Here is a 27983-nt window from a genome sequence, read left to right as displayed (position 1 = left end):
TTGCCCACTCACATAATTAACCTCCATCGTTTCATCCTCTCCATCACAAATCTCCTGAGCTAGCGGCATGTCTCCGGTCTCATCGACAAAATGGACAGTTTTCTGGCTCCCCTTCAGAAGAAGGTTCACCTTGGCTGTCAACTCGTCAATCTTTTGCGTATCGACACTGTTGACCTTCACGGACCTGTCATACTCAGGAGCCTTGTTGCTGGAGCTTGCAGCTAGGTTCTCAATCAACTGATATGCTCCTTCCTTAGACTTTGTCATAAAATCCCCATTGCTGGCCGAGTTGAGAGCGTTTCTGTAGTCCCAGTTAACTCCATCATAGAAAATGCCCAGAATCTGTTCATCACTGAATCCATGGTGCGGACACTCTCTACGGTACTCTTTGTACCTCTCCCAAGCCTCGCAGAAGGCTTCTCCAGTGTGCTGTTGGAACGATGAAATCTTGTTCCTCAGGGCAGCGGTCTTAGCCTTGGTGTAGAAATGGTCCAGAAACGCAGACCTACACTGTTCCCATGATGTCAGAGACCCAGGTGGCAATGACTTCAGCCAACGTGAAGCTCTATCCGCAAGAGAGAAGGGAAAGAGCTTGCACTTCAGAAAGTCTGGCGGTATCCCATTTGAACCAGTGGTGCTACATATCTCCTCAAAATTCTCGATGTGGTCCATCGGAATCTCAGCTGGGAGACCGTGAAATAGGTGCTGCTTCACTAGAGAGATCATCTGTGGCTTGATCTCAAAATCTTGGTTCGGGATGGTGGGAGGAACAATCGAAGCTCGGTTGGTGTAGGACACATGCGGGTTGTCCTTGTCCCCAATGGACGGTTGTGGCGGCGCGGCTCTTTCGTGTTGAGCACGGAGCAACTGCCCCAACTGTTGTCGAAGTTGCTGCAACTCGGCAGCCATATCCTCATTGTTTCTGTTGTCACCCATGTTGACGGATTGAAACTTTCTGTTCTTGCGGTTTGTTCTTTCTGCCAAAGAGAGCTCTGCGGCTGACAAAGCAACTAGTTCTTCGGTGTTGTTTCTTCTTGTAGATCTTCTTGACATGCACCTGAAACACACGCAAAGAAGAAGCAGAAAGACAAATCAGTAAGGTCTTAGTCTAGTAATTTCGCCGAAAACCAAAGGTAAAAATTTGGTCCCCGGCAACGGCGCCAAAAACTTGATACACAGAGTTTTAAACCCTATTTTCCTACTGCAAGTGCACAGCAAAGAAGTAGTACTTAGGGGTCGAATCCCACGAAGACCAAGTTTTACTCTATGGTTCTATTGGTTCAATTTCAAGCTAAGACAATTCAAAGTTGGGTTTGTTTGGTAACAGTAACGCGATTAAAACGGTATAAAAAGGCAATAAGCAAAACACTAGATCAGGGGTAATTCTCGGGAATTTCAGAGATAGCAACTAAACAACTATTCAGGGCATAGATTAAGTACCAGTCTAGAACTCAAACATAAATATAAACTGATCCACTGTCGTGGCATCAATAACTCTATCTGATCGATTCTGTGCGGAAACGCGGAGCACGTGCTCAGACATCCGGAGCACATGCTCGGCGGTCCATAAACCCTAAACTGTCGTTTGAGCCCAGAATCGCAGACAAGCATTAAAGAACAGGAATGATAAGTTCACAAATCACCTACACATCAACTTTCGCAGGTCTAGGATAATTTGCCCACTAATGTCTTTTCTAGCAACCTATTACACTTTTGATGAATAGATAAACCTAAAATCATAGATTGGGTGATCAAATCAACCTAAGCATTAAGACTAACAATAGTGAAGACAATCGATTATATAAAGCCCTATTTGTGTTCTGTTGCTAACCCATGAAACCCCCTTGAAACCCCCTAATCTAGCAAAGAAAACTACTCAGACATAGAGAAATGAATCATAGCAAAAGATGAGAAATTCAATGACATAAAAATAAAAAGGGTTCAGAGTATGCTTCACAAGGTGGCCGCTCTTCCTCTCCCTCACAAAACGTCGCTCAAAAACCAAAAAGAAAAGTATATTTTCTCTCCTAAAAACCCTAGGTTAAATAGCATACAAGTAGAGAAAAATAAGGAAAGAATCCAAATCAAATCTCCCTATTAAAAATCGATCTCCTCCCTCTTTCTCTCACAAAGGATCGCCTAAAATAAGGGGAATTAGGCAGGGAATCGGCGCCTAGATGCTTGCCACGTGTCGTCATGAATCCGTAGAGTTGGGAGCATGTGCTCGGAAATCGGGAGCATGTGCTCCTGGGTCTAAAATCAGCTTTTCTGCTTCAATTCAACTCCTTTCTGCTCTGATTGCTCCTGCTGTTCCAATCCTTGCTTTTAGCTTCCTAGCCTCTTATTATAACCTGAAAAGGACTCAAACAACTACAAAACTATCAAATAAACAGGGTCAAAGTGAGTCAAAACCGTAACATATCAGCCCTGCGCAGGCAAGTTTCATTCCTGGAAGACTAAGCACGGATAATATTGTTGTGGTACAAGAAGCAGTGCACTCAATGAAGCGGAAGAAGGGGAGAAAGGGGTGGATGCTTCTAATGTTAGACCTGAAAAAAGCTTATGATAGGATCCATTGGGACTTCTTGGAGGATACTCTTGCTGTTGCGGGTTTGTCTGAGGTTTAGATTCGTTGGATCATGACTAGTGTTTTGGGTCCAACAATGAATCTACTCTGGAATGGAGAGAACACAGAACCGTTTAAACCTCTGCGAGGTCTGAGACAAGGAGACCCATTGTCACCTTTTCTGTCTGTCTTGTGTATGGAGAGATTATGTCATCTGATTGATAGGACGGTGGTGAATAAACGATGGAAACCAATTACTCTTTCACGAGGAGGTCCACAACTTTCACATATTTGTTTCGCTGACGACTTGATTCTGTTTGCTGAAACGTCGGTAGTTCAATTTCGGGTTCTATGCAGTGTGTTGGAGCAGTTTTGCGGTGCTTCTGGACAAAAAGTTAGTTTGGAGAAGTCAAAAATCTTCTTCTCTAAATATGTGTCAAGAGAGCTGCGAAAGCATATTAGTGAAGAGAGTGGGATTAAGAGCACTAAAGACCTGGGGAAGTATTTGGGAATGTCTCTCCTGCAGAAGCGGTTGGACAAGGAGACCTTTGGAGAAGTGTTAGAGAGGGTCTCGTCGAGACTGGCAGGGCGAGAAAGTCATACTCTGAGTTTGGATGGGCATTTGACGCTTACCAAAACGGTGCTATCTTCCATTCGGGTTCATTCAATGAGTACGATCATGCTCCCTAAAGCCACTTTGGCTAATCTTGATAAAGTATCTCGCACTTTCCTATGGGGCGGTACGGGAGAACGAAGAAAGAAACATTTGGTTGCTTGGAAGAAAGTGTGTATGCCTAAAGGGGATGGGGGTTTAGGTATCAGGGCCTCGAAGGACATGAATAAAGCACTAATCGCTAAAGTTGGGTGGAGGATTCTACATGATAAACAAGCCTCTGGGCGCGAGTCTTAAGAAGCAAGTATAAGGTAGGGGAGGTGAATAATCAGGACTGGCTTAAGGTGAAGTCAAACTGGTTCTCCACATGGAGAAGCATCGGTACAGTACTACGGAAAGTGGTGTGTAAGGGTCAGAGTTGGGTGTTGGGCGATGGTAAACGAGTCAAGTTCTGGACTGACAGATGGTTGTCACATTCACCGCTAGTGGAGTCAGTGACAAGGGACTTACTCGCAAATGCGGTTCATGAGAAAGCTTGTGACTTGTGGAAAGTTGGCGTAGGGTGGGACCTCGATAAGATTTTACCTTATGTTTCATCGGGTACGAGGTTGGAGTTGGCAGCGTTTGTTCTTGTTACCAACACAAGTAATGAGGATCGGATTTTGTGGGGTGATACTATGGATGGGAGTTTCTCTATAAAATCAGCATATGCTTTGTTAACACGAGATATGTCCCCGAATCCGAATATGACAGAGTTCTTTAACAAGGTTTGGAGAGTGAAAGTGCCAAAACGGATAAGATTTTTTCTCTGGCTTGTTGGGAATCAAGCCATTATGATGAATGTGGAAAGGCATAGGAGACACTTGTGTGAGTCGGCTGTATGTACAGTTTGTAAGGGTGGGATGGAGACTAGTCTACATATTTTGTGAGATTCCCCGGCAATGTTTGGTGTATAGGAGAGGTTGGTTCCGGTATGTATGCATCAAACTTTCTTTCAGGGGCATCTGCTGGAATGGGTCTATGCTAATCTCTCACACGGTGTAACTCTTGATGGAGTCCCTTGGCCTACATTGTTTGCAGTTGCAGTTTGGTGGGGTTGGAAATGGAGATGTGGAAATGTCTTTGGGGTAAGTGGTAAATGCAGCGATCGAGTGAGTTTCATCAAGGATTTAGCTACGGAAATGACAGCTGTGAATTCTAACAAAGAGGACATGGTTACTACACGACCTCAGGTAGAACATATGATTTGCTGGAGGAGCCCGAGTTCTGGTTGGATGAAGCTTAATGCGGATGGTGCATCAAGAGGAAATCCTGGTCTTGCAACGGCTGGGGGTGTGTTAAGGAATGGTGATGATCAATGGTGTGGAGGTTTTCTTTTGAAAATTGGTCGGTGTTCGGCACCTATGGCGGAGCTATGGGGTGTCTATTACGACTTATACATTGGTGGTGGAGTGTCTATTACGGCTTATACATTGGTGATACTCGTCCCTTGTCATTCCTGGTAAGCTTGTGCTATGGCTTTATGCAGAAGGACTGGTCAGTCTATGTTACTCATATTTACCGGAAAGCCAATCGTCTCGCCAATGGTTTGGCTAACCAGGCTTTTTGTTACCTTTGGGTTTTCTTTTCTTGGATTCTGTTCCACCTGAGGTTCAGTTGATTTTTAAGGAGGATGAGCTGGGCTTCCGCTATCCACGACAAGTTCTTGTATAATTTTGATTTCGAATAATACATTGGGAGGTTTTCTCCCTGTCCCCTACCAAAAAAAAAACTTTGTTATGAGGTAATTTCCTACTATATATATGTGATGATGTTGTTGGAAGAAAAGAGCCAAATTTATCTAAGGAAACAAATTATGTGAGAATGTTTGACAGATTTATTTATTCAGTAGAGTTTTTATGTATGTTTTTCCTAATCTCTATAACTAAATATATTGGAACCATGTTTTATTTTTATTTCAGGGTTGTCGTGTTTGTTGGTTGCGTTAATACTACATGTTGAATTATGATTCAGTGTGTTGAATTTGTTAGGTTTTTTTTCCTTTCTTACATTTTAGTTACTCTATTTTTTCTTTTTTGGTATTGTATGTTTTCAATGAAATGTCAGAAAGCACATTAGACTTCTTTCTATTGGACGATGCATATAAGTCTCTCCATTGTAAATTTAGCTTTTTATTATCCTATTTCACTTAACTATTATATATAAAAAATTATATTTTATTACCATATGATGAAAAAGAACATATTGTTAACATTGTGATGTCTTTTTTTTTTCAACGAAAGATCAGCTCATTTGAGCCAGTTAGAAGGGAAATTGTTTACAAACAGAACATGTTGTGGAGCTGTGCGCGCATTGCGTGCCAAGGAATCCGCATTAACATTTGTTGTTCGAGGAACATGAGATAAAGAAAAGGAAGAAAACTCTGCCTTGTCCATATTGATGTCGTCTTGGTATGTCGAGAAGGCAAGCCATTCTTGAGAAGAAGACATCATCTTAACCAAATCTTAGTTGTCCGTGAAGAACTTCACGTCTCGGTAATCATGTCCAATCATGCACCGCATGGCCCAAATGAAGCCTTCTACTTCTGCATGTAACGGAGAGAGACTACACCGGTAATTGGTGGTGCCCATAGTTGATGACGAACCATGGAAAGAAGTACAAAATCCTCCTGCACCTGCAAAATCATCAGACGCTTTCCAAAATCCATCGACGAAACACCGATAACCCTGTATAAACCAGTGGAAGAGAAATTGTGCTCCCCCTGCTTCAAGGGGTAAGACCGGTGTGAGCCGATTGGAGACCCTCATCCTCAACCTCCTCCTGAGCCTATTGTCAGGTCCTTGCCTCATCTTCCGCTTACCGGACAACCTCGTTAGGCCATTCATCCTAATTTTCGAAAACTCAAGCATTTCTTGCTTTTCAAATATATCACATGAGCCAAGAGAAAGTTGCTACCTGGGAACCCGGGTTGTTAGCACCCAGAAAGTGATCTACATTGGCAAACACTGACTCCGTCGGAAAGGAATTTGGCCCCACCGGTACATGGGCTAAAGTCCAAACCTGTCTGGTCGAGAGATACACAAAAATAGCATGGTTTATCTATTTCTCCTCAGCCGCACACCGTGCACACCCTGAATCACAATCAATTCCCCGCCGCTGAAAGTTAGCTGAGAGGGAGAAAATAAGAAATGGATGAGTCGAGAAATGAAAACAAACGAGGAAGCTAAAGAAATGGAATAGAATGTTGTTGTATTCTATATAGTAGAAATAATTACATTAGTTTAATTACATATTGAGTTAAAATTGTTCGATTAAAAAATCAAATAAAACATATAAGAAAATGTCTATTTTAAGTAATATTGTGAAATCGAAATAATTTGTGAAAATAGATTTTTTTTGTAAATTATAAATGGATAAATGAGACATGAATAAGAAAATGAGAAAAATAAGGAAAAAAGATAAATGAGAAGGGGGAAATGAGAATATATGTGTGCATATATAAATGAAAAGTAAATAATGTGTTGGCTGTTCATAATGTACTCTGGCAAAACTATCATTATTATAGAAAATACAAAGAATATCATAGAGTGATGGTTAGAATGATTACTCAGTTAATTAAAGTTTTCTTTAGATTACTTCTACCAAATTCCCTTAATATAATACAAATTAATAATTATGTTATATTTGAATGCAAATGATTGCTAGGCAAGAGTTCTACATAAATTGGAATTCATATACAACATGAATATTTAAAATGTTGTCAAGCGAAAGTCTTTGTCAATAGCATAGTCAAAACATGACGATAAAAATAAAAAAGCTGAGTGTAAAAAGGTGGTGGAGCAGAAAAATAAAGTTTGACAATTGTTTCCCTCATAAAACCTATCTATTACATTCGTAAGAAATGACTTGAAAATGACTTCGGAAAAATGTAATTGCATAAATGCTTATAATATAGATTTTTTTTTGTCTCTGATCCGAACCTAATTATTTATTTTGTGTTGTATTGCCTATTTCAAAAACTATATTTAAAAATATGAATAATTATTATATTGATATATGTAATATAATCTCAGACAAACATGTTTAGAGTGAAAGGAGACTTTAATACAAAACCTTGCAATTCTTGATGACATCATAAGTTTGTTGGAAACGAAATGTCTTGTTGGTATATTTGTGCTTATGAGAATATGCAAGTAAAACAATTCAATTTTCATATGCTTAATATTTGATCAATATATGATTAAGTATTGAAACTTAGCATGGATTATGTAAAAATGTTTTAGTGAATCTACACTTTGAAGTTACCACATGGAGCCACCTTGAGTTTTATTAGACATGTTATAATCATTGTTGCCTATGGATTTACACTTGTTAAAAAAAAACATCTTTGTACAAAACATGTCTAATAGTCTATCTTGATGGTTTGGTTAAGTAATTTGGCCTTGTAAGGAATATATTTTGGTGTACAGGTCATATTAGGTTTTTGTACTCTTGTCTTGTTTTCATGGATTTAACTTAATTGACTTTGTCCTGTTTTCTTGGTTAATGGAGACATTATCTTGTTTTAATAGAGAGTTTTATTTAAATCATAATTATTTATTCTGGAAAGAGTTTCTTTTATTGGTATCTTAGTTCAAGTTAAAGTAGTCTTCATATACTAACATCATCAATCTTTGCATTTACGATATATATGCATTAACAATGTGACAAGACTTTAAATTTCAAATGAATGTTACAACACTCATAAGCTTGAGACAAATACCAATTTCACTTAAGTATCTCTAACTCGTGTGGCCGAAGTTTCTTTGTGGTATTCATTAATATAATACACAAACCATAAATATAGAAGAACATAATTATGAACTTATGTCATAGATAACTAAAGTCACCACACTACAAATAAAATGGTTAATTGCATCAATTAGTTTGCATCAAAATTTAAATGATATTAATTTGAATTACTTATTTTTAACTGATACAAAAGTTATAATTTAACATCAGTTGCAATAACAATTGATGAACTTTCATTACATGTAAAAAAAAGTATTTTACTTAATAATTCTAGTTTGTTTTTTTTAACTTTCCCATTTATATATCATTCTTTTCTACAATTTTTATTAGGATTTTGGGATGATGGTAGATATCTTATCAGGGAGTCACTCACACAAAGCTTTAGTAAAATTATCACACAACTAAAAAGGTATCAATATTAAGTTTAAACTTTTGTGCATACTTAGATATGCCAAATTAGTTTGAGTGTTTTGGTTGTTGTATTTGAACTTCAATAGTGAATTCAAATATAATTTATTTGGTTTAAATTGATAAGACTAAATTTTGTTTTCAAATGCATCTATTTGTAGGGCTCTTGTTTTTGGAAAAATACTAGAGTATACCTACAACATGCATCAAATAGATGATTCATTGCTCAACACAAGATTTTGGATATAGATGATTTTGTTGAAAAGGTGAAACTGAAACCAGGTGAGGGTGACGCTAAGAAGTTGAAAAGAGAGGATATGGATGTTGGTTCTTTGAGGAAAGCAATGTACCATATATTTCTCTAGGGAATCAAAAAAAATAATGGAAAGAAGAAGGTAAACATCTATTGATATATGTTCTTAATATATATATACATATATATATATATGTTTGTTCGTTTGTTTTACATACCAATGTTAATTTAAGTTTAAACATAATTATCATGGTTTATATATATATTGTAGAGTGAGTTGGTAAAGCGTATGCTATTGAAGGTTTATTGAAGTATAAAATGCAACTGGTGAGGATATTGCCAAGAAGATGGACAAAGGTCTTGTAGGTATAACAATTGATATAGATGAAGGTCTTAGGAAACTTAAGGAGGTAAGTTAAGGAATTAACTGAGATTCCAAAAATACAATATTATATATTTAGCAACTAACTAAATCTTCAATTTATGCCAAACGATTTTAGGAAATTTATGGTGTATCCAATCCACAACATGGAGGCCATGCCCTTACCTATCGTAGGATATGGGATGACTAAAGAGGAAGAATGTTTTATTGTTGTGCAAAATATATGGAGAGAGAGGTGCTTGAATGGGTGTCTTCTCGGCTAGCGGGTTGGAAGAGTCGAACGTTGAGCCACCTTGAGTTATACTTTGTCTGTTTCATAATATATGATGTTTTAGAGGTTTTTTTTACTTGTAATGTCTTTTTATTACGGTAAGATGTGAGTTGCATTTTTCTATACTATAAATGATTAATTTGACTTCTATAGTTTTGATTATATGTTTTTCCGAATAGTATATGCTAATTGTATCTTGGTATCATATATTTTTAGGCATTTTAGTATCAAACAGCTTTAGAATTGCTCATCTTAAAGAACCAAAAAAATTATCTTCCTCATGTATTTACGATTATTCTCTTTTCTATTCTTTAGTACATTAGGAGGTGTCAGTAGCCTCGAGTGGCGGATGCAGGTAGAGCGCAAGTAGAGCTTGGGTGTGGCATTTGTCCCACTCTATTTTTTTTTCTTCAATATATAGTGTAAAATTTAGTTAATTGCCCTCTAATTTAATTATTAGTTACACTAGTGCCCCATACTAAATATATTTCTGCATTCGTCTCTTCTTGTCTTTTTTGGTTATGTCAACCTCTGAAACGGGAAAAATGTTAAAAAAATCCCCAACTTTTAAATTTGGTATGTTTAAATCATGAACTTTCAGAATGTCATTTAAATGCTGAAATTTTTGTTGACTTTAAAATTAAATAGATAACTTTTTTTGATCAGACCATTTTAGACATGCCGTTAAATCAATTAACGGAAAATTTGACTGAGGTTATGTCTTCCGTTAGAGTTATTGTTAAACTGTTAAGTTTTAAAACATCGTCGATGTAAAATTTATACATCGTACAGATTCGAACAGGTCACCTCTAACTTAAACCCAGAACTACCCTACCACTGAGCTAATGAAACCTTTTGATAACATCACAAAAATAAACAATTATATTGTTAAAAAACGGATGCCCAAATTAAAAAGATGCCCAGATTCATCGTCATCTTCTCAATCTTGTTGAGAGAAGAAGATACATATGGTACAGATCCAAGATCCTAAATATGATGTGTCAATTTGTGATTCATCGTTTTCACATTTGCTTCTCTTTCCCCATAAGGGTATGTCTTTGATGCCCAATTAACACCCTCCCTTGATTTTGATCTTCTCGGCGCATGAGCTAAATTATGGATGTTTAAAAGTTTGGCTGAATGTTGTTGGATTGGAAGAATCCATGGGCGATTTAAGAGAGAAGGGGTTTGTTCTATATTTGTATTTAAAATATGGGTTATTTTTCTTTCTTCTTTTGCTTTAGAGATTTTTCTGGGCATCCGTTTTGCACCGTTACTAACACGTATGTTTGAAATATCTCAAGAAAATATGTTAGCTCAAATGGTATGGTATTGTGCTGATAATTCAAAGGTGAGCGGTTCGACTTCTTGTTCTGCAAAATTTTTATAACTAAAACGATGTTGTTTTATAAAGTAACAGTAATCCTAACTGAAAACTTAACCCCGTTAAATTTTCCGTTAATTGATTTAACGGCATGTCTAAACGAAAGTTATCTATTTAATTTTAAAATCAACAAAAACTTCAACATTTAAATGACATTCTTAAAGTTCATGATTTAAACGTCCCAAATTTGAAAGTTATGATTTTTTTTGACATTTTTCCTCCTCTAAACACATCCCAACCGCCCCTGCATTGTGTCACTGACTCATCATTTGATTTTTGATTTTTTTGAAATCAATCATGCCTTCGAAGACATAGCAGAGAAGAAGGTATGAGTGTTTTCGAAGGTATGGTTAATTTCAAGAAATCAAGTGATGCTAGTCATGGAGCTTCCGTAAACGCTCGGCGGCCCGGAGCTAGTCCTCTCCGATTATCGCGTAGCGAAAGTATACATTTACCCGTGTGTGGATGAAAAAGCTAAAAAAAACGTGAATGAGAATCTTAAGCTCATCTATCCTTTGGACTTTTTTGTCAACTTATTCGTTCAAGTCGTACCAACTTTTATAAGTATACCCTAGTTGTATAATATAATAATGGTTGGTTTTGAGTGTATCATTGTTATTTCTCAATTTTCATATTATGAGAAACAACAAAATGGTCATGGAAAATAAAATAAACTCGTAAAACTATTTAAAAAGAAACAAAACAAAAGAAACAAAAATGAACATAGATTTGTCCAAATATTCATTAAAATAAAATATCCGAGTTTTTTGACTTCTGAAAGTCCATAAACGCTTTCTATAATTAGCAAGAACACTTGTCTCCGGGAAATGCTAAACACCGTTGCTTCCGGAACACGTAACACCGCTCACTGCTTTCTGTTTCCTTTTTTGGTTTCTTAGGCTATTTCTCTTCCACCACCCATGGACAAATCTCTCAATCTTCTACCCCTTTTTCTTCTCTCCAATTCTTCTTCCTCAGGTTTCCTTTGATTTTTCTCCTTATTTTCTAAAACTCTCGTCTATTCTTTAAATTCTAGATTAGTACTACTGTATTTGAAGAGTAGTATTTGAGATCCCTGCAAATAAAAATGGGATATATGGACTTGGCGTTATCGTATTCGAATCAAATGCGGGTTGTTGAAGCTCCTGCAAGCGGAGGCGGTCTCAGGTTAAGTTTGCTTTGATTCTTTGTGTTTCGATTCAAACTTATCTCTTCTGGCAGCTAGCGACATGATTTTATATTTGTTTTCTTTCGGAGTTTTAAAGCTTGTGGTTAGTTTGGCCTTGAGTCGAGGTTACTTGAATGAAAAGCCATGTAGAACTCTGTTTCTTGTTTGAAGATACTTGTGTTTTTTACATTTGCGAAGTTTACTTAACATGAGTTTATTTAACTGCAGTCAGAATGGAAAATTCAGCTATGGATATGCAAGCTCAGCTGGGAAGAGATCATCTATGGAAGACTTTTTTGAGACGAGGATCGATGGTATCGATGGCGAAATCGTTGGTCTATTTGGAGTCTTTGATGGTATTCTTGTCCCCTCTTCTCAATAAGAACTTATACATTAGGATCTGTTTCTTCATTACTTTTCTTATGTTAAAGGTTTAACTTTTCTTAATGTTCTTGCAGGCCATGGTGGAGCCAGAGCAGCTGAGTATGTGAAGCGTCATCTTTTCAGCAATCTTATTACTCATCCTAAGTTCATCTCTGATACCAAATCTGCAATAGGTTTACTTCCAAGTTCTCTTGGTGCATAATGACTTATTATTTTTTGATCTGTCTGTTCTTAATTTGTGTTGTATTTGCTTTGTGTTTTTTTTTCCAGCTGATGCTTATACTCATACAGACTCTGAACTTCTCAAGTCAGAAAATAGTCAAACTAGAGATGCTGGTTCAACTGCCTCCACAGCTATTCTCGTTGGTGATCGTTTACTTGTTGCAAATGTTGGCGATTCCAGAGCCGTTATATGTCGAGGTGGAAATGGTATAAAATGATTACTCTGTACCTCTCTTGATAATATGTTCCAATAACTCTTGTTATCATGTAAATATTTTTTTCTTTGAACAATGTGATTCATGTGCTCTTGTAGCTTTTGCTGTGTCAAGAGACCATAAACCTGACCAAAGTGATGAGCGTGAACGGATTGAGAATGCTGGTGGTTTTGTGATGTGGGCAGGTAACAAGAAACTGTTATATTATTTTCCACATTTTGTGCATAGTCCTAATATCTCTTCATAATGAATAGGGACTTGGAGAGTTGGAGGAGTTCTTGCGGTTTCTCGCGCTTTTGGTGATAGATTACTGAAACAGTATGTTGTTGCTGATCCAGAGATTCAGGTATATAGAAATAAACTTCTCTTGCATATGAACTCTATCTACCACATACATGTACTTGTGTTTGATTAAGGTCATGTCTTCAACAACTTCAGGAAGAGAAGATTGATGATTCTCTTGAGTTTCTGATCCTTGCAAGTGATGGACTATGGGATGTTTTCTCCAATGAGGTTTGTGAATTTGAGTTCTTAGGACGAACGTAATAACTGTTACGATAAGTTTCACATCAGTCTCAATGACTGAGATATCGATGGTATTTGCAGGAAGCAGTTGCAGTGGTGAAAGAGGTTGAAGATCCGGAAGAGTCTTCCAAGAAACTTGTGGGCGAAGCAATACGGAGAGGGAGTGCAGACAATATCACATGTGTAGTTGTACGTTTCTTGGAGAGCAAGACTGCTAACAATGGTTCCACCTCATCTCAGGAAGCAAATCAAGGAGAGTTAGCTGTTAGAAATGACTCAGACCACAAGAACTCAGCCAAAGAAACCAATCAAGACCATACTGCAGTACACAGGGATATGGACCGCAACACTGACAGTGAAAGCCTGAACCAGAAGCCAGTTGCAGCTAGAAGCAATGAAACCTCAAACCAGAAACCAATTGCCAGAAGCGATGAAAGCTCAAACCAAAAGCCTATTGCAGGTAGAAACGATGAAAGCTCAAACAAAAAGTCTATTGCAGCTAGTAGCAATGAAAGCCTGAACCAAAAGCCGACCGAAGCTAGAAGCAACGACAGCTTGAACCAAAAGCCAACCGCGTTTACAGAAGCAGAACGCAGCGTTTCTTCGGAACAAAGTGGTTTACCCGGGGAAAAGAATCAAATGCCAACCGCAATTCGCAGTGACTCAGAGGCCAAGAGCTCAGACAAAGTACCTAACCAAAGGAAGATCACAGTAGATAATGACTTGGACCATATCATTGCAAAGAAGCCGGTCACATCAACACATTCACACACCACTTCCTTAGAACAGAGCGGATCAACCAGTGAAAAGAATCGAAAGCCAAACGAAGTTCATAGCGATTCCTCCGCTAGCAAGGCAAGTAGCGTTCCCTCTATCTCTTACTAAAACATGCACTAACTTCAGAATCATCTATATAATTGTCTGTCTTCATTTTACTTTGAACTATTTAGTCTGATGAGATTTTGTCTCAGTCTGATTGTTTCGTTTGATGTATAAGTTTTCTTTTCTTTTGAGGTCTTAACTTCAATAATGTAATTGTTCTTTTGCCATACACTAAACTTGTATATTATAACAACTTGGTTGGTTCTAAATGCACAATCACATACACAAAAACATATTCAAAATCACATAATATATACAAAAACAAGTTACATATAAACACCACCCACTCAATTCTCCTCCTCTCTCCCACAACAAACTAAAAAGTACTCATCATCTCAAAAAAAAAAAACAAACAACTCGTTTAAAATAAACGTTCGTTAATTAAAACCTTATTACTAAAACAAACATCAACCATCTCATCTCTCTCTCCTTCTCTCTCAATATCTAAAATGTAGGTACAAGTCCAAACCCACTAAAGATACCTCCATGGGCAACCGCATCGTTGCTCTCACTCGTATCCGTCCGCTTCGCAAACCTCCCCTTGATCCTCGGTCTCATCTCAGCGTACGCTTTACGTGAAGCATACCTTATGGTCTTCTCAAACTTCCTGTTCTTCCTCTTCTCTCTGTACCTCATCACCCTCGCCTCTCTCTCAGCCGACGTCAACGGTACAGCCCTCTGACTCCCCGGATCAGCTCCACTTGTTGCAGAACCACCGTAAGGATACGAAACATCAGCCACGGATCCACCATCTGGCACCACTCCCACTTCCATCGACGATGATGAGACCTGCAGCAACAACCATAAGTATCAAAAACAACTCTTTGACTTTGCCTACATACATACTTAGCCTATGCATGTTCCGATTAAGTTAACAATATAGACAAAAACTATTTGATTAAGATATAATTGGATAATTACAGATTAATTAACACATGTTACTCAGTTTATAACCCTAAATTTTGGTCACCCAATCATTAGCTCCAAATAAATTAATAATTTAACAGTCATAAAAAGTCGTAACCCTAAAGATCTAACCATTTTTTTGTTTTTATTATTAAACTAATCAGAGTGATTAAAGAATAATTAATTAAAAATTAAGGAGAAGCTTACACTGTGACTGATGCAATTGTAACCACCACCATAAGCAAAGCCTTTAGATCCTCCGGTAAAATCCAATTCAAAGCAATTCTCATTCACCGTCGAAAAACTAACCGTACGATTCTCCACCGGAACAACACCATCGGTGCCGGAGCTGTTCTGCTCCAACGATTCCACCTTCGGATCAACACTCCCGTAATCCAGATCCAGATACGGATCCGGATCCGAGAACAGATACTGCTGACCCGTGTTCATCTCCGGACTATCTCCCGGAACCTCCTTAGCAGCAACCGTCGTAGTAGTAGTAGTAGTCTTCGGATTCGGAAGCAACAGCCACGAAGCAGCTTCTTCCTCCTCCTCTTCACGGCTACCGTTACCACCTAGATCGGAGAAGTAACAGTCGTCGAGGAAATTAACGGCGGTATGTTTGACGGAACCGTCGCTGGAGACGGAATCGTAAAACGGCGTGACGGGGACGCGTTCGTGACGGCGAGCCAACGGATTAGCAGAGTGTATGTCACGGTCGCACGTGACGCAAAGCGCGGCCGCGTCCGCTTTGCACGTGACGTGAGCTGGCGCTTGCTCGCAGACTTCGCACATCCAGACGCGCGCGTGACGAGACGCGAGTTTGTTAGCCGCGTGGACTTTGGAATCGCAGCTTAGGCATAGAAACGCTGCGTCTGGTCGGCAGTATAAAGCCGCCGTCGCCGATTTGCACGAATCACAAAGCTTAGACGCCATTTTTCTCTCTCTCTCTAAGCTCTCTATCTCTCTCCCTATGTGTGTTCAGTGAGTCTCTCTCTCTCTCTCTCTCTTTTGTGGTTGGTGTTACTATGGCTTCACATGAGCGTGTCTATGATGAGTCTATCCATGTGGGATCCAGGGGTATCCATTTAGATCGAATTAGAATTTGACACGTGGTGAAATCTTAGCCAAACAACGTAACTTATTTTGAGAGTGAAAAAAATATATACTTGGCAATATAGTTCTGACTAATTTGCATAAAATGAACTATTGTTACTATGGTTTTATTTGGTTTGATGATAACACTTGTATTCATGATTCTGGATCGTAGACATATGGCAACAGGTGTTTTATATTAGTGAATAATGCGTAGCAAAATTTGTCAGAAAAGGTTTGGTCATACATACTCATATACAAAATACAAAAGTTGAAAGAAGAAGAAGAAAAAAAGTTAAATAGTTGTAAAGAAGTGTGTTATGGACCACGTAACCACGAGAATTTCAAGCAGAAACTTAAATGTGGAGACGAAAGTAAATGGCCGGTGGGTAGGTCGGTCACTAGTGGGCTGAATGGGCCTTTTAGGGACCATGGGTTTTAGTTCTATAAAGCCCTTTTACTGTAATACTGGAGTTAAGATAAAAAGAAAAAATTCAAAAATAACCATATCATTAAAAATGAGGTCTCTATAATGAGCGTTACATTAAATATGATGGTTGCAGGCTTGTAGCAGAGTCGTATCGCCGCGAAAGGTCAGGTGGTTGCAGCAAATAGACCAAAGTCATTACAACTGTTCCATAGTCAAACATAACTCTTCGAAACCAAACTAACTCCGTCTACGTACTGACACATGTCCATATTATGGCGTCATAGTCTCTCTTTTCTCAAAGTGCCTTTTCACCGCCAACCGCATGCTGACGGCAAAAACCATGGGAGTCGAGTCATCATGAATTAATTAATACTTCTGAGTTGACGAGCAAAACGATAAAAGTGAAAAAATAATAGTACTAGACATTAAACAAATTGATCGTTTCGTACTTGCTCTTGTACTATTCTTAAACACATGACTTCAAAATCAACTTTTTTACAGAATTGATTTAGAACGATAACTAATTTGTTATGTAGCGCAAATTAACTTTGAAAGCTTATTTTACAAAAAAATTGACACATGGTAAAACTATAAACGCATGTGTGGTCCGTCTGGATATGTTTACTTATGCAGGTGTACTTTTAAAAATATTTGTGTGGTATCATATAATAAATTTTCCTTTTTATAAAACACTTGTAAAATTATTTTATTCCCAAAATATAAACTTCAAACCAACATTACATGTATTTACTGCTTTACTATCACGAAACAAGTATATTTTTTTAGTTTCTTACCACTAAAACGTCTTCAATATTCAATAGCTTCGCTCGAAGAGTGTAATGATCAATCTATGGCCTCGACCAAAAATTTGCTCCTCTAACTTATAGTGATATCCACACTTGGCAACGAAAATGTTGTTAAACTTATTAGTTTTTGCAAATAATAAACTATAGAATTTTGTTTATCAGATTAGGTGCATGCATATAATACCCTTGAAACTAAGTTGAAAATGTTAATGACTAAACCAGACTAGATGATAACTTGAATTAACCTTATAGCAAAATACTTTCATATACCAACAAAAATACAGAGAAACCAAACCCCTTTTACTACTCTAGTAAAGATTTACACTTTCAAGGTCGATAAAAACAGAGGAAAAAAACTAAATTCCCCCAAAAAACAAAAAGAACCGACAAAAAAAAAACAGAGGACGGAAAAAAAATAAAAACCAAAAAGAAAAAAGAAACACTCTCTTGAGAACAGAGCTCAGTGGTCTTCTTCTGTTACTGTATATTCCCCATTTCGCCCTTCTTTCTTCATCGCATTAACACAGTCCACGCAAATATTGGCGGCGACCGGAGTAGCCAAGAAAGTAGGGTTGTTTTGTCCAGCCATGATCACAAGAATCTTCTCCTCTAAAACCTTAGCCACCACTTTCTCACCGGACTCGGTCTGTTTCTCCCCGTCGTCCGTTTGGCGAGTGAACTTCCAGTAAGAGCAAGCGAGCAACAAGAGAGCAAAAGCGATGAGACCAAGCATGGCGGCTAAACCACCGAATAGGTAAGGAACTGGTGTACGCCACGGAGGACGTGTTTGAGATGCCACCATTGTCGACATCTTCGCATCTATGTTTCCTCTGATGCTTGGAAACTGCCTCATTGTTTTTTTTAATCTTCTTGGAATTGTTGAAAGGATAAAGAAGATGAAGAAGAAGCGTGACAATTTTGTGAAGCTACTGTATTCTTTTTTTTTTTTGGTTTGTTGTTAAATTGTGAAGCTTGGAGTGGTTTTACAGTTTATTTATAGTAGTACTGACAGAGTAAGATACAGAGAGAGATGTAAATATTTCACAAATGTCATTTCTTATTTATCAATTTTTATTATAAAATGAATTTGAAGGTAAAGTGGGTCACGGAATCTCCATGATACGTTACCTTGCTGTGATCATGCACCGGGTTCAAAGATATTTTATTAACGTTTTTTTTTCCTTCTAGATATACACTTAAGTTATATGAAAAAAAATATATATATATATAGATTATCAACTTTCTTTTAGTTCCATTCTCTCTTCGGGTCAGAAATTATATACTTTGAATTAATGAATTTTCAAGATATTTCATTTTAAATGATTCAAGATAGAAATATTGTAAAAGCATTTTAGTTGTAAATGACAGTAGAAATTAATTAGGTATTTGAAATTCCCGCTAAATAACACTAAATTTAAAAATCTATCAAATATGATTTACAAATATAAAATCTAATTGTGTCATATCAAGTTAGTAGTATTTTAGAGTATTTTTATTCGAAATATGATCTAAACATTTATTATAGTTAAAAAATATTAATTGAAATGATGTTATGCTTTGAGTTCATTAGAAAATCTGGTGGATGGGCTATTCGACGGTTACACTCATCATGAAGAGATTAGTCGGGTGATAAAATTTCCGATCATTTTATTTTATTTTGAAAAAAAACTATTTATTTAGTTACAGTGGATTAAGGTTGAAATTCGATAAAATTGTATCATAATCATATATATCATAACCCCAAATTTACGAAAAAACTCATGATACATCCGTAGGTAAGATAATAAGCTTAATTCCCAGACGCCACATCACATGCAGGTTTTAACAGTGCAACGAAAATACTAAACACCTCTGGTCTTCTTTGTGGTTTATAGTCTTATAATTTTGTCGAAATATCAAATACATTATTTGGGATATAGAAAAAAAAAAAAAAAAAACATAATTATTTGATTATTTTGGATTATGGAATATAAAGCGGGCCAAGCTGTGTGTTTTATTCGGGCCCATGAATTTCACATGGCCATTTGTTATTACGCTAAGTCAGGGGTATATGTGTCTTTTTAAAGGTGTTTGGATAATGATTTTACCCCCTAACAGTAAAATTTATACTTTTTTTCATATTCCACAACAAAAGTTCACAGGTTCTTTTTTTTCCCATAGTTTGGATGGGAATTTTCGTTTTTGGTTTATCATTGGTCAACTCCCTAAATATTTAGATTAATGTGTACATATATCTCTTTATATAATTAGCCTACAGATCTCCTGTACTATGACTATCTTTAAATGGATAAACTATATATTAAACCATAGGATGGATAGAAATGAATTAATAATTACAATAGTGGGAACAAAAGCTAAATATGGATTCGATATTATTCTTGGATTATGTCATTTTTTCATTACACATATTTTGAAGTAATATTTTCACTCATCCATTATTTATGCGTTGTAATATCCGAAAATTGAGAATTTTCACTTTAATATATTTTTCTTAACTTTTGAATACTTCGAAATTTATTTGTCGACAACGCCATTACGTTGTACATCATCGTCATGCTGATTTTAAACATCCATTATATGTCGGCTATTTGTTTTTAACTCTCTTTTTTTTTTCTTTGCTAAAGAATTGATTTTATATGCTGAACTGATAATTACCCTAATTAATATACATATTCAATTAAAGATTAATCATATATTAATATAGCCACATACATCATTTAGATGCATACACAGTCATTTTCTACTACAATACAAATAACAAATGTCATAGATGCATAAGCATTATCACTTCCATCCAAACCAGCATGATATATGTTGCTTAAGAAAATCATGAAAAAAACTAGATTACGACAAGTTCAATTGATCAAGTTAAGTTCAGTTTTACTTTCAAGCTAAGCACATGTTTAAGTAGTATTTGAGTTGTGCGACGATACATGGAATGGGATTATGGGAATATTTTGATGGAGTTGGAGGAGACATGACAACTTGAAAGAGAATTGTGGATGGATTGTCAACTTGCATACGGATCTTTCTCCCTTGATATTTTTATTAGGCAGCAAGTAAAGTAAAAACATGCACTTTCAAAACCTTGGACCCATTTAAACATGTTCATGCATATCTATATGCACATTGGCTAATATACGTAAATTTCTAACGTACGTACATCAATGCATACTATAAAAAAAAATTAATCTTTCTTTTTCTTCTCTCAAGAAGTTTGTAAATTATGTTTAATTATTTTAACCGTAAATACACCATTTCCTTAATTATATTCTGTCTAAACATATTGGAATTCGAGTATATAATCCTATGTATTTAGAGTTTGTGATCGGTCATGTTAGTCAATATTGTTAACCACGTACATTGACTAATTTTAGTTAACAGCTCATTAAATTATACATTTATACTCTATACGATTTTGATTTTCCAACCGATTTGCCTTTTGATAATAAATTCGAGATATTAATGTTTAATCTAATACAAAGTATCCAAATACCAAAACTGATTTTCTACTTTAGTCTACGTAACTATACAAGTAAACATATACAGTAGTTTTTTTAAGCAATCGCCTAGAACAATAAATAAACCTTCTAGATGCCTTGTTTCACTGCACACACAAACACAAGGTACGAAGTTCGATAATCTCAAACTTAATTTTTATTTATCTTGTTGGCTTAGATGACTTTCAGTGTTTTTGATTTTATNTTGTCATGTATTTTTTTTTTTTTTTTTTGACAAGGTCTCAAAAACCATAAGTTTTATCTTATGTAAATCGTAAACTTTCATTTTCTAGTGATATTTACAGGTATGTCAAAACAAAAACAAAATGCCGGGTTCGAAAATGGTTTGTTTCACCCAAATGTGGAATAATATTCTGGTGCCGTTTTTAATTAAAAAATGGGTTGACAAAAAATATTCCCACGATAACATGTCTGCAAAAATTTGTTATGTTGGTTAATTAATTTGTTCATAAATCATAATATATAGATGATTCCCTCAAATCTACATCACTTAGAAAACCTAATTAGAAAAGCAAGAAATATTATTAAAACAAAGAAAGAAGATAGATTCTTCAAAATTGGATCAATCCTGTGCAAATAATCCACTAGATCGTATGAATAAAACTAAAGGAACACTCTTGTAAAAATATATTCTATTTTCCACCATCGAAGCATCTGAAGTTACTCTCTCCTTTCACTGATTAGTAAACTACGTACCCGTTGGTCAAGCCAAAGGGCCATCTTGTTCATCACGACTCCACGTCTCTCCATCACGTGAAGTATAAACATATATACATATATATATATATATATATATATATTATGCACATATATACTTATATTGGACGTAAATATGCATGCACAATTGCACCTATGAAACATATAATGGTAGTTGTAACATGTGAAAGGCGAAAGTGATTGATGTACGCAAGCCATAGATGGATAGAGAGATGGGTGATATTGATTTGTGCTTGCCTGCCGGAGAGATTCGCTTCCACGTACGTGGGAGAGGCTTATAGATTTACTGTGAAGCCAGAGAATATATTTTATTTATTCATACAACTAAAAAAGTCATAAAATTATTCGAGATCTGGTTTGTGAATCAAACTTAGATACGAATATATTTCTGTCTGTATTGATGTATCGATCTGTTTATATATGACTTTGTGAGACATCTAAGGGCAAGATTATGGGTGGTTTATTATAAGGAGGATGTTAAACACTGTTTGATTTTTTTATGAATTAATTGTGTATTGTTTTGAATATAAGAATCCAAAATCTCTTAGTTAAATTTTTTTTCTCCAATGGTAGATTATAATTTTGGGTCTCTTATTTTTGAAAATATTGTTTTTTGAAATTTATAAATTTTAAATAGAATAGAAGTGGTATAAATGTGTAAACATTTAAGAATTTATAAAAATAGAAAATATTGCATTTAATTAATTTTCAAACATACAAAACATAATAAAACATTAATACATATTACAATAGAAGTGCAATTCATGAATGGGAAAATGATTAATGTAATATTAATTTGTGCCAAATTTTTAGGTTCTGTTTCTAAACAAGCTGTGTTTTGGTTGGGTGTATTTTTAAAACAGTAAAGAATGGGAGAACAGACCCAATTTGTTGGTCTTGTACTAGAAATTTGGACCAGTCTCCCTATGAACAGACCGTGGAACAAAGGTCTTGTGTCTGGAGTGGTTAGCGTGGACAGTGCTGAGACATGACCATCAACGTTGGCTTTGTCTTCCACTTCCATAGCATCTGAAGAAGCTTCTTCTTTGTCTTCTTTGTGTTTCAGCTTTGATACATGTTGCCTCTGATGTTTCTCTCTTCGCTTCTTTGAGAGTTGGGTTCTCTTGAAGCAGATACAAGTTCTGTTGTAAAACATTCCACAAAAGCAGATATATTTATACATGCTAGTCATATAAAAGTTTCTTTCATTAAGAATCTAAACCACAACCATGCTACTTAAACCACCAATGCCGCCTCTCTATGACTTCAGAATTAAAACCGAGAATGCTAATAAGTTATGTTTCAATCAATTCTACATGCACAATCATGAGTTCTTGACACACAAACCTCAGATTCACCAATGTTTAATGTGACACATAAATCACCAATGTTTAATGTGACATATAAATCACCAATATTACTTCTCTTTGCCTCCAGATTCAAAACAGAGAAGATGCTAGCTAGTTCTGTTTCAATCGATTTTATAACAGCAGATACTTTAACACCATCTTTAAAACAAAACATGTCACATAAACCAACTATGCAGCGTCTTTAACCTCAGATTCACAAAAGAAGAAGATGAAGAGAGAAGGAATCATACGATGGAACAAACACTTAGCAAGAGTATCATTAGGCATGAACTCTGAAACAAGAAGCCTTTCATCTTCATCGAAACAGTATCCCAACAACGAGTCTCTTGTGCTTTAGCTCCGCAGCGTCTTGTGCCTCTACCTGAAAAAGATGGGACAAACAGAATCAAACCCATCAGAAGAGATCAATGGCGACAGTTGTTAGAAGTTTTTGAAGTGTATTGTGTACCTCAAAGTCTAATCTCTAAACCTTAACTAAACACTAATTCATACAATTAGAAATAGAAACGTACCATGAGAAAAACTATTGTAGATTCAAATCTTTGAATTGGTGAAAGAAATGCTTCGATTTGGTGAAGGAGACTCAACGTTTTCAATGAACCGACTCGCCGATTAGCTGATCCATAGTCCACGTTGAGACTTAGACACAGTGGAGACGTTGCTAAAACGCTCGATAACCTCAGATAACGATTCGATCTCGTCCGATTATCGTTCCGATTGTCGTTCTTCGCAGATTTTCGCGAAAGAGAGGGAGAGAAGAAGAAGAAGAAAAATAAGGAAAATAAATTTGGGTATTTTGTTTGGCCAACAGAAAGGTGACACGTATGGTCTCTTAGAACAAATATGGGTATACTATATAAGACGCTCCCTTATCATTTTTTTTCTGATTTATTTTTTTCCATCAAAACACTAACAACCCCTCTATGAATCCCCATCGGAGAAGGTCTAAGAATCATATCTAGCTTCAGCTCGACTTCTTTATTTTATAATTTTTAATTATAATTATTGATTTTGATTCTTTAATTTGTTAATATAATTAGTGAACATGTCTCCTCAGTCTAGTAGTCTACAAATTCCTTAGGTATTTGTGTCTGTGGGTTCACATTTTTGTTTATGCAATCATACAAATATAGTAGATCATTTAAAAAAGGGATAACGTTGCAAGATGATTAATCAAGCGGAGAAAATATATGAAATTTCCTATTTATATATAATACCGTTACTTAAAAAAATCATAAAATCTGAATTCAGTTCAGAATTGATAAAAACAGTTGATAGTAAAAACTGTTGCAGTTGGAGTGGAGATAAGAGTTGTGCACGATCATTTCTGTCTCGCCAAAGGAGATATACAGTAGCATGGGCAGCGCAATACGCTTCAAAGTGATAGCTAGAGACTGGTAGGGACTTTGTCAAGAGCCATGAGATAAGAGTTTGCCCGTCAACAAAAATAAAAGCGTCCGAGATACCCTTCTTGCTCGAAGAATCACCCGAAAAGTCCACTTTGTTTTTTTAAAAATCTCCAATCTCCCTATTAAATCTACATATCCCTAATCCATTCAATCTAATGTGAACTGACAAAATTATCCTTCTTATTTTTCTATATTTTGATTTTTACTAATTAAATTTAAAAAAAAAAACAAAAATCGAGCTCGAGCTCGAACTCTCTCCACTGCCGTCAAGCTCCCCCTTCTCCTCCATCGATGTCGTGCCTTCCAGAATCTGCATTGAGGTACTTGTTTTTCTCTTCATTTGTGGATTCATAATGAATTGTGGATATGTAAATTGATGAGAAGGAAAGATCTTGAATTCCATAAATCAATTAAGCTTGATTCCATTATTGGTGTATGTACATTGGGTGTTATTTCATTGTTTTTATTTCGATTAGGAGTTTGAAATAGCAAGAAATAGATTTCATTTGTGGAATTGTAAGGAATTGCAAATTAGAGAACTCTCAAGTTTGTTTCTGTTTCGCGATTGTAGAACTTGGTAAAGCTGGTATCACTGTTTTATGTAGTATAACTGGTATCACTGTTTTATGTAGTATAAGTCAGAAAGTAAAACTTGGAAAAACTGGTATTACTGTTCAGCGTAGTACAACTAGGAAAACTGGTAATAACTAGTAGAACTTGGTAATACTGAACAGAGTTTTGTATTGTTTTGGCAGGATACAATGAGCATCAACATACATTTCAAATGTCAAGGTCTCAAGTATAGTTTAATGATGAAGACATCAGTTGAGAAGATAAATTTGTCGATGGTAGAAGCTAGGATATACAAGAAGCTTGCATTAGATAAAAGTGACGTTACACTTCGGTTGAATTACAATGCATTGCTGGTGGGAAGTGGGGATCCATGGACTATTATTGACGATGAGGATATGCAAGTTTATCTATCGTCCATTGATAAAGAAAGTCGTAGATATATATTGTATGTGGAGGTCATCACTAATCTGGAAGAGCCCGTGCAAGTTTCGAAAGTGGTGAAAATTTCTATTGGTATGAACTATGATGAAGTAGGATTTAATGCCATCACTTTGTATGTAGAAAAAGAACAAGTTGAACCGATAAAGGAGGTTAATGGTAGTAAAAGTAAAACCGATGGAGTCGTATCTTGTGATGAAGATGTGGATAACGGTATAGGTAGATCAAATATGGGTGATGAATATGTAGAGCCCCCACCTGTTGTAGAAGCTAGTCAGTTTGTAGAGCCATGGGAAAACGGTTTGGGTTTGAGTCTCCATCAAGAATTTCCTAATAAGAAGGCATTGCAAGATGTGGTGAATAAAGCCGCTTTTGTTCTCAGTTATGGTTTTGTTATTAAGAAGTCGGTTCCTGTACGTTTAGTGCTTAAATGTACTAAAGTTGAGCAAATGGGGTTTACGAGCCGCAAGGGTTAGAAATACAGATATTTTCTCGATTATAAGGTAAACCAAGATGCATACATGCTCTCGGCAAGTCAAAGTAGAACCAACAACACCGTAAAGAGGCATGGAACACCAGAATTAGTCGCAACTCTTTTGCATGATCATTTTCCAGGAAAAATGGAAACTCCGACTCCTAAAATGATCATGGATCTTGTTAAGACCAAATTAGGTGTGAATATATCATACTCGACAGCGTTGAGAGAAAAAAATCAAGCTATTACCGATTTGCGTGGTAGCTTGGAGGAAAGCTACAAGATGTTGCATTGCTGTTTGCACATGTTAGAGAAGATGAATGAGGGCACAACAACACGTAGAATTGGATGAGAAGAAAATATTCAAGTACCTATTCATATCTTTGGGAGCTAGCATTGAAGGGTTTCAAGTAACTAGAAAAGTGATAATTGTGGATGCAACTTTTCTCAAGAACGGATATGGTGGTGTACTAATTATTGCCTCGGCTCAAGATCCTAATCGTCACCACTATCCGATAGCGTTTGGTATACTCGATGGTGAGAATGATGTAAGTTGGACTTGGCTTTTGGAGATGTTGAAAACTGTTATGCCAGACACGTCCGAATTGGAATTTATTAGTGATAGAAATGCAAGACTTATCGGTGCCATAGCTAATGTGTATCCTCAGGCTTGTCATGATGTAACATCCGTGTTTCGGAAATAAAGTTGGGATGTGTTGAGTAAACCAAAAGAGTGGATTTTTAATTGATTTTTGGTTTAATTAAACCCTCGTTTACAGAGTAGATCTAATCGTTGGGATGTGCCTCCTCTCTCTTCTTTTGTGCTTTTGTCGACATTGTCATCAGAGAGAGGGAGAGATTGAGAGATAACTCTTGGTTATTTGGTGTAAAGGAGAAGGAAAAGGAGATCAACCTTTTACTTAGAGTAAAGAGAGAAACAGAACTGTCAGGGTTTGGGAGAAGGAGGATCCGACAGGTAGAATTCTTTTGAAAGGTACTGATTTTTGGTAGAGTTGTAGCTAGGAGATTTTCGAGGAGATATTGGCAGTTTAGTGGGGCGTTTCATCTCAGTCGCGGATTGAGACCAGCGGGTGTTTCGGGATCTATTACGGTTTCACCTGAGATCTGATCGTTCTGATCGTTTACAGAGTAGATCTAATCGTTCTGTTTCGGGATCGATTACGGTTTCACCTGATCGATCTGATCGATTATAGAGCGAGTTTGGTTGTTTTTGGATATTGGAGAGCCTCTCATTTGGTTGTTGTTATTTTCGTGAATCACTTCTTAAGGTGAGTGCATTGCCATGGCTGATCTAAGTCTGTGATTCCTTGTTCTTGCTTGCTTGTTGTTGTTTTATGTGTTTTTCTTGCTGCGATTGGTTGCTACAGGTTCCTACGGACGTTTATGGTATGGGTTTTGAGTATTGGACGATTTGGAGGAGGTTGGGAGCGAGATTTGACTCTCGGCTTTGAGTGGATCGCGGTTTCAGATGGAGTGTCGATAGACACCAGCAAAACAGCATCGATCGACACTGTGGGGTAGTGTCGATCGACACCAAGGCCAGTGTCGGTCGACACTTGGCTGGTGTCAGTCGACACCTCCCTTCCAGTGAGATGATGTTTGTTTTCCTGGTTTGTATGTTTGTTTGTGTTGATTGCTTGGAAATTGGAATCATTGTTGCTTGTGTATATAGCCAAGTAGATGGGAGGATTGTCTCACTGAGTGTTTATCAAATACTCATGCATTTCAATTTGTGTTTGTGGTGCAGGTAAAGGCAAAGTGTGATCGTGGAATCAAGGCAATGAAGAGGAGGATGTTCTAGGGACTCGATTGGTTGTAGTCTGGCATTGCTAGGTTGCTAGAGTTGAGTCATTAGAAACATTCCTAGGTTGTTGGTTCTATGTTTCTTGTTGGTTGACTATTGGATATTTGTTATGTTATAATATCGGTTTATTATTGGATATTTATTGGATATTGGTATTGGTTATTTCCGTTGTTGGTTGTGATTGTGGTTAGGAGGTTAGAGGGTATGTGACCACTAGTTGTAGTATATTTATATTACTATTATTATTATTATTATTTTAAAAAAAAACTGGTCAGGTCGTTACACATGGATATTGTATATGACATGTCTCAATATGTCAAAAGTCATGTTTCGAACGTCAACAAAGACGTAGTC

At 36.5% G+C, this 27983-nt stretch overlaps 3 protein-coding genes across 3 annotated transcripts; 1 reads left to right on the top strand and 2 right to left on the bottom strand.

Annotated features, from left to right (window-relative positions):
- Positions 11577-14236, top strand: LOC104736518 (probable protein phosphatase 2C 71). Its single transcript, XM_010456521.1, has 8 exons — positions 11577-11835; positions 12065-12192; positions 12295-12393; positions 12491-12649; positions 12756-12842; positions 12912-13003; positions 13096-13170; positions 13264-14236. Exons 1-8 carry the CDS (start codon positions 11756-11758, stop codon positions 14065-14067), a joined length of 1524 nt encoding a protein of 507 aa, XP_010454823.1. The 5' UTR covers positions 11577-11755; the 3' UTR covers positions 14068-14236.
- On the bottom strand, positions 14286-15979 carry LOC104736517 (zinc finger protein CONSTANS-LIKE 4-like). Its single transcript, XM_010456520.2, has 2 exons — positions 15178-15979; positions 14286-14853 (listed from the first exon to the last, which is right to left on the bottom strand). The coding sequence occupies exons 1-2, from the start codon at positions 15904-15906 to the stop codon at positions 14509-14511; spliced, it is 1074 nt and encodes a 357-aa protein (XP_010454822.1). The 5' UTR covers positions 15907-15979; the 3' UTR covers positions 14286-14508.
- LOC104736516 (protein GLUTAMINE DUMPER 5-like) lies at positions 17526-18314 on the bottom strand. Its single transcript, XM_010456518.2, has one exon. The coding sequence runs from the start codon at positions 18152-18154 to the stop codon at positions 17762-17764; it is 393 nt and encodes a 130-aa protein (XP_010454820.1). The 5' UTR covers positions 18155-18314; the 3' UTR covers positions 17526-17761.

Source organism: Camelina sativa, chromosome 13 (genome assembly GCF_000633955.1).
Source record: "Camelina sativa cultivar DH55 chromosome 13, Cs, whole genome shotgun sequence".
Lineage (NCBI taxonomy): Eukaryota > Viridiplantae > Streptophyta > Magnoliopsida > Brassicales > Brassicaceae > Camelina > Camelina sativa.
This window is presented reverse-complemented; position numbering and strand designations above follow the sequence as displayed.

Coding starts and splice junctions, on each gene's coding strand:
- LOC104736518 (XM_010456521.1), top strand. CDS start 11,756: ATGGGATATATGGACTTGGCGTTATCGTATTCGAATCAAATGCGGGTT. Junction 12,394..12,490: donor TGATACCAAATCTGCAATAG/GTTTACTTCCAA, acceptor TTTTTTTTCCAG/CTGATGCTTATACTCATACA. Junction 12,650..12,755: donor TATATGTCGAGGTGGAAATG/GTATAAAATGAT, acceptor GTGCTCTTGTAG/CTTTTGCTGTGTCAAGAGAC.
- LOC104736516 (XM_010456518.2), bottom strand. CDS start 18,154: ATGAGGCAGTTTCCAAGCATCAGAGGAAACATAGATGCGAAGATGTCG.
- LOC104736517 (XM_010456520.2), bottom strand. CDS start 15,906: ATGGCGTCTAAGCTTTGTGATTCGTGCAAATCGGCGACGGCGGCTTTA. Junction 14,854..15,177: donor ACAATTGCATCAGTCACAGT/GTAAGCTTCTCC, acceptor TTGTTGCTGCAG/GTCTCATCATCGTCGATGGA.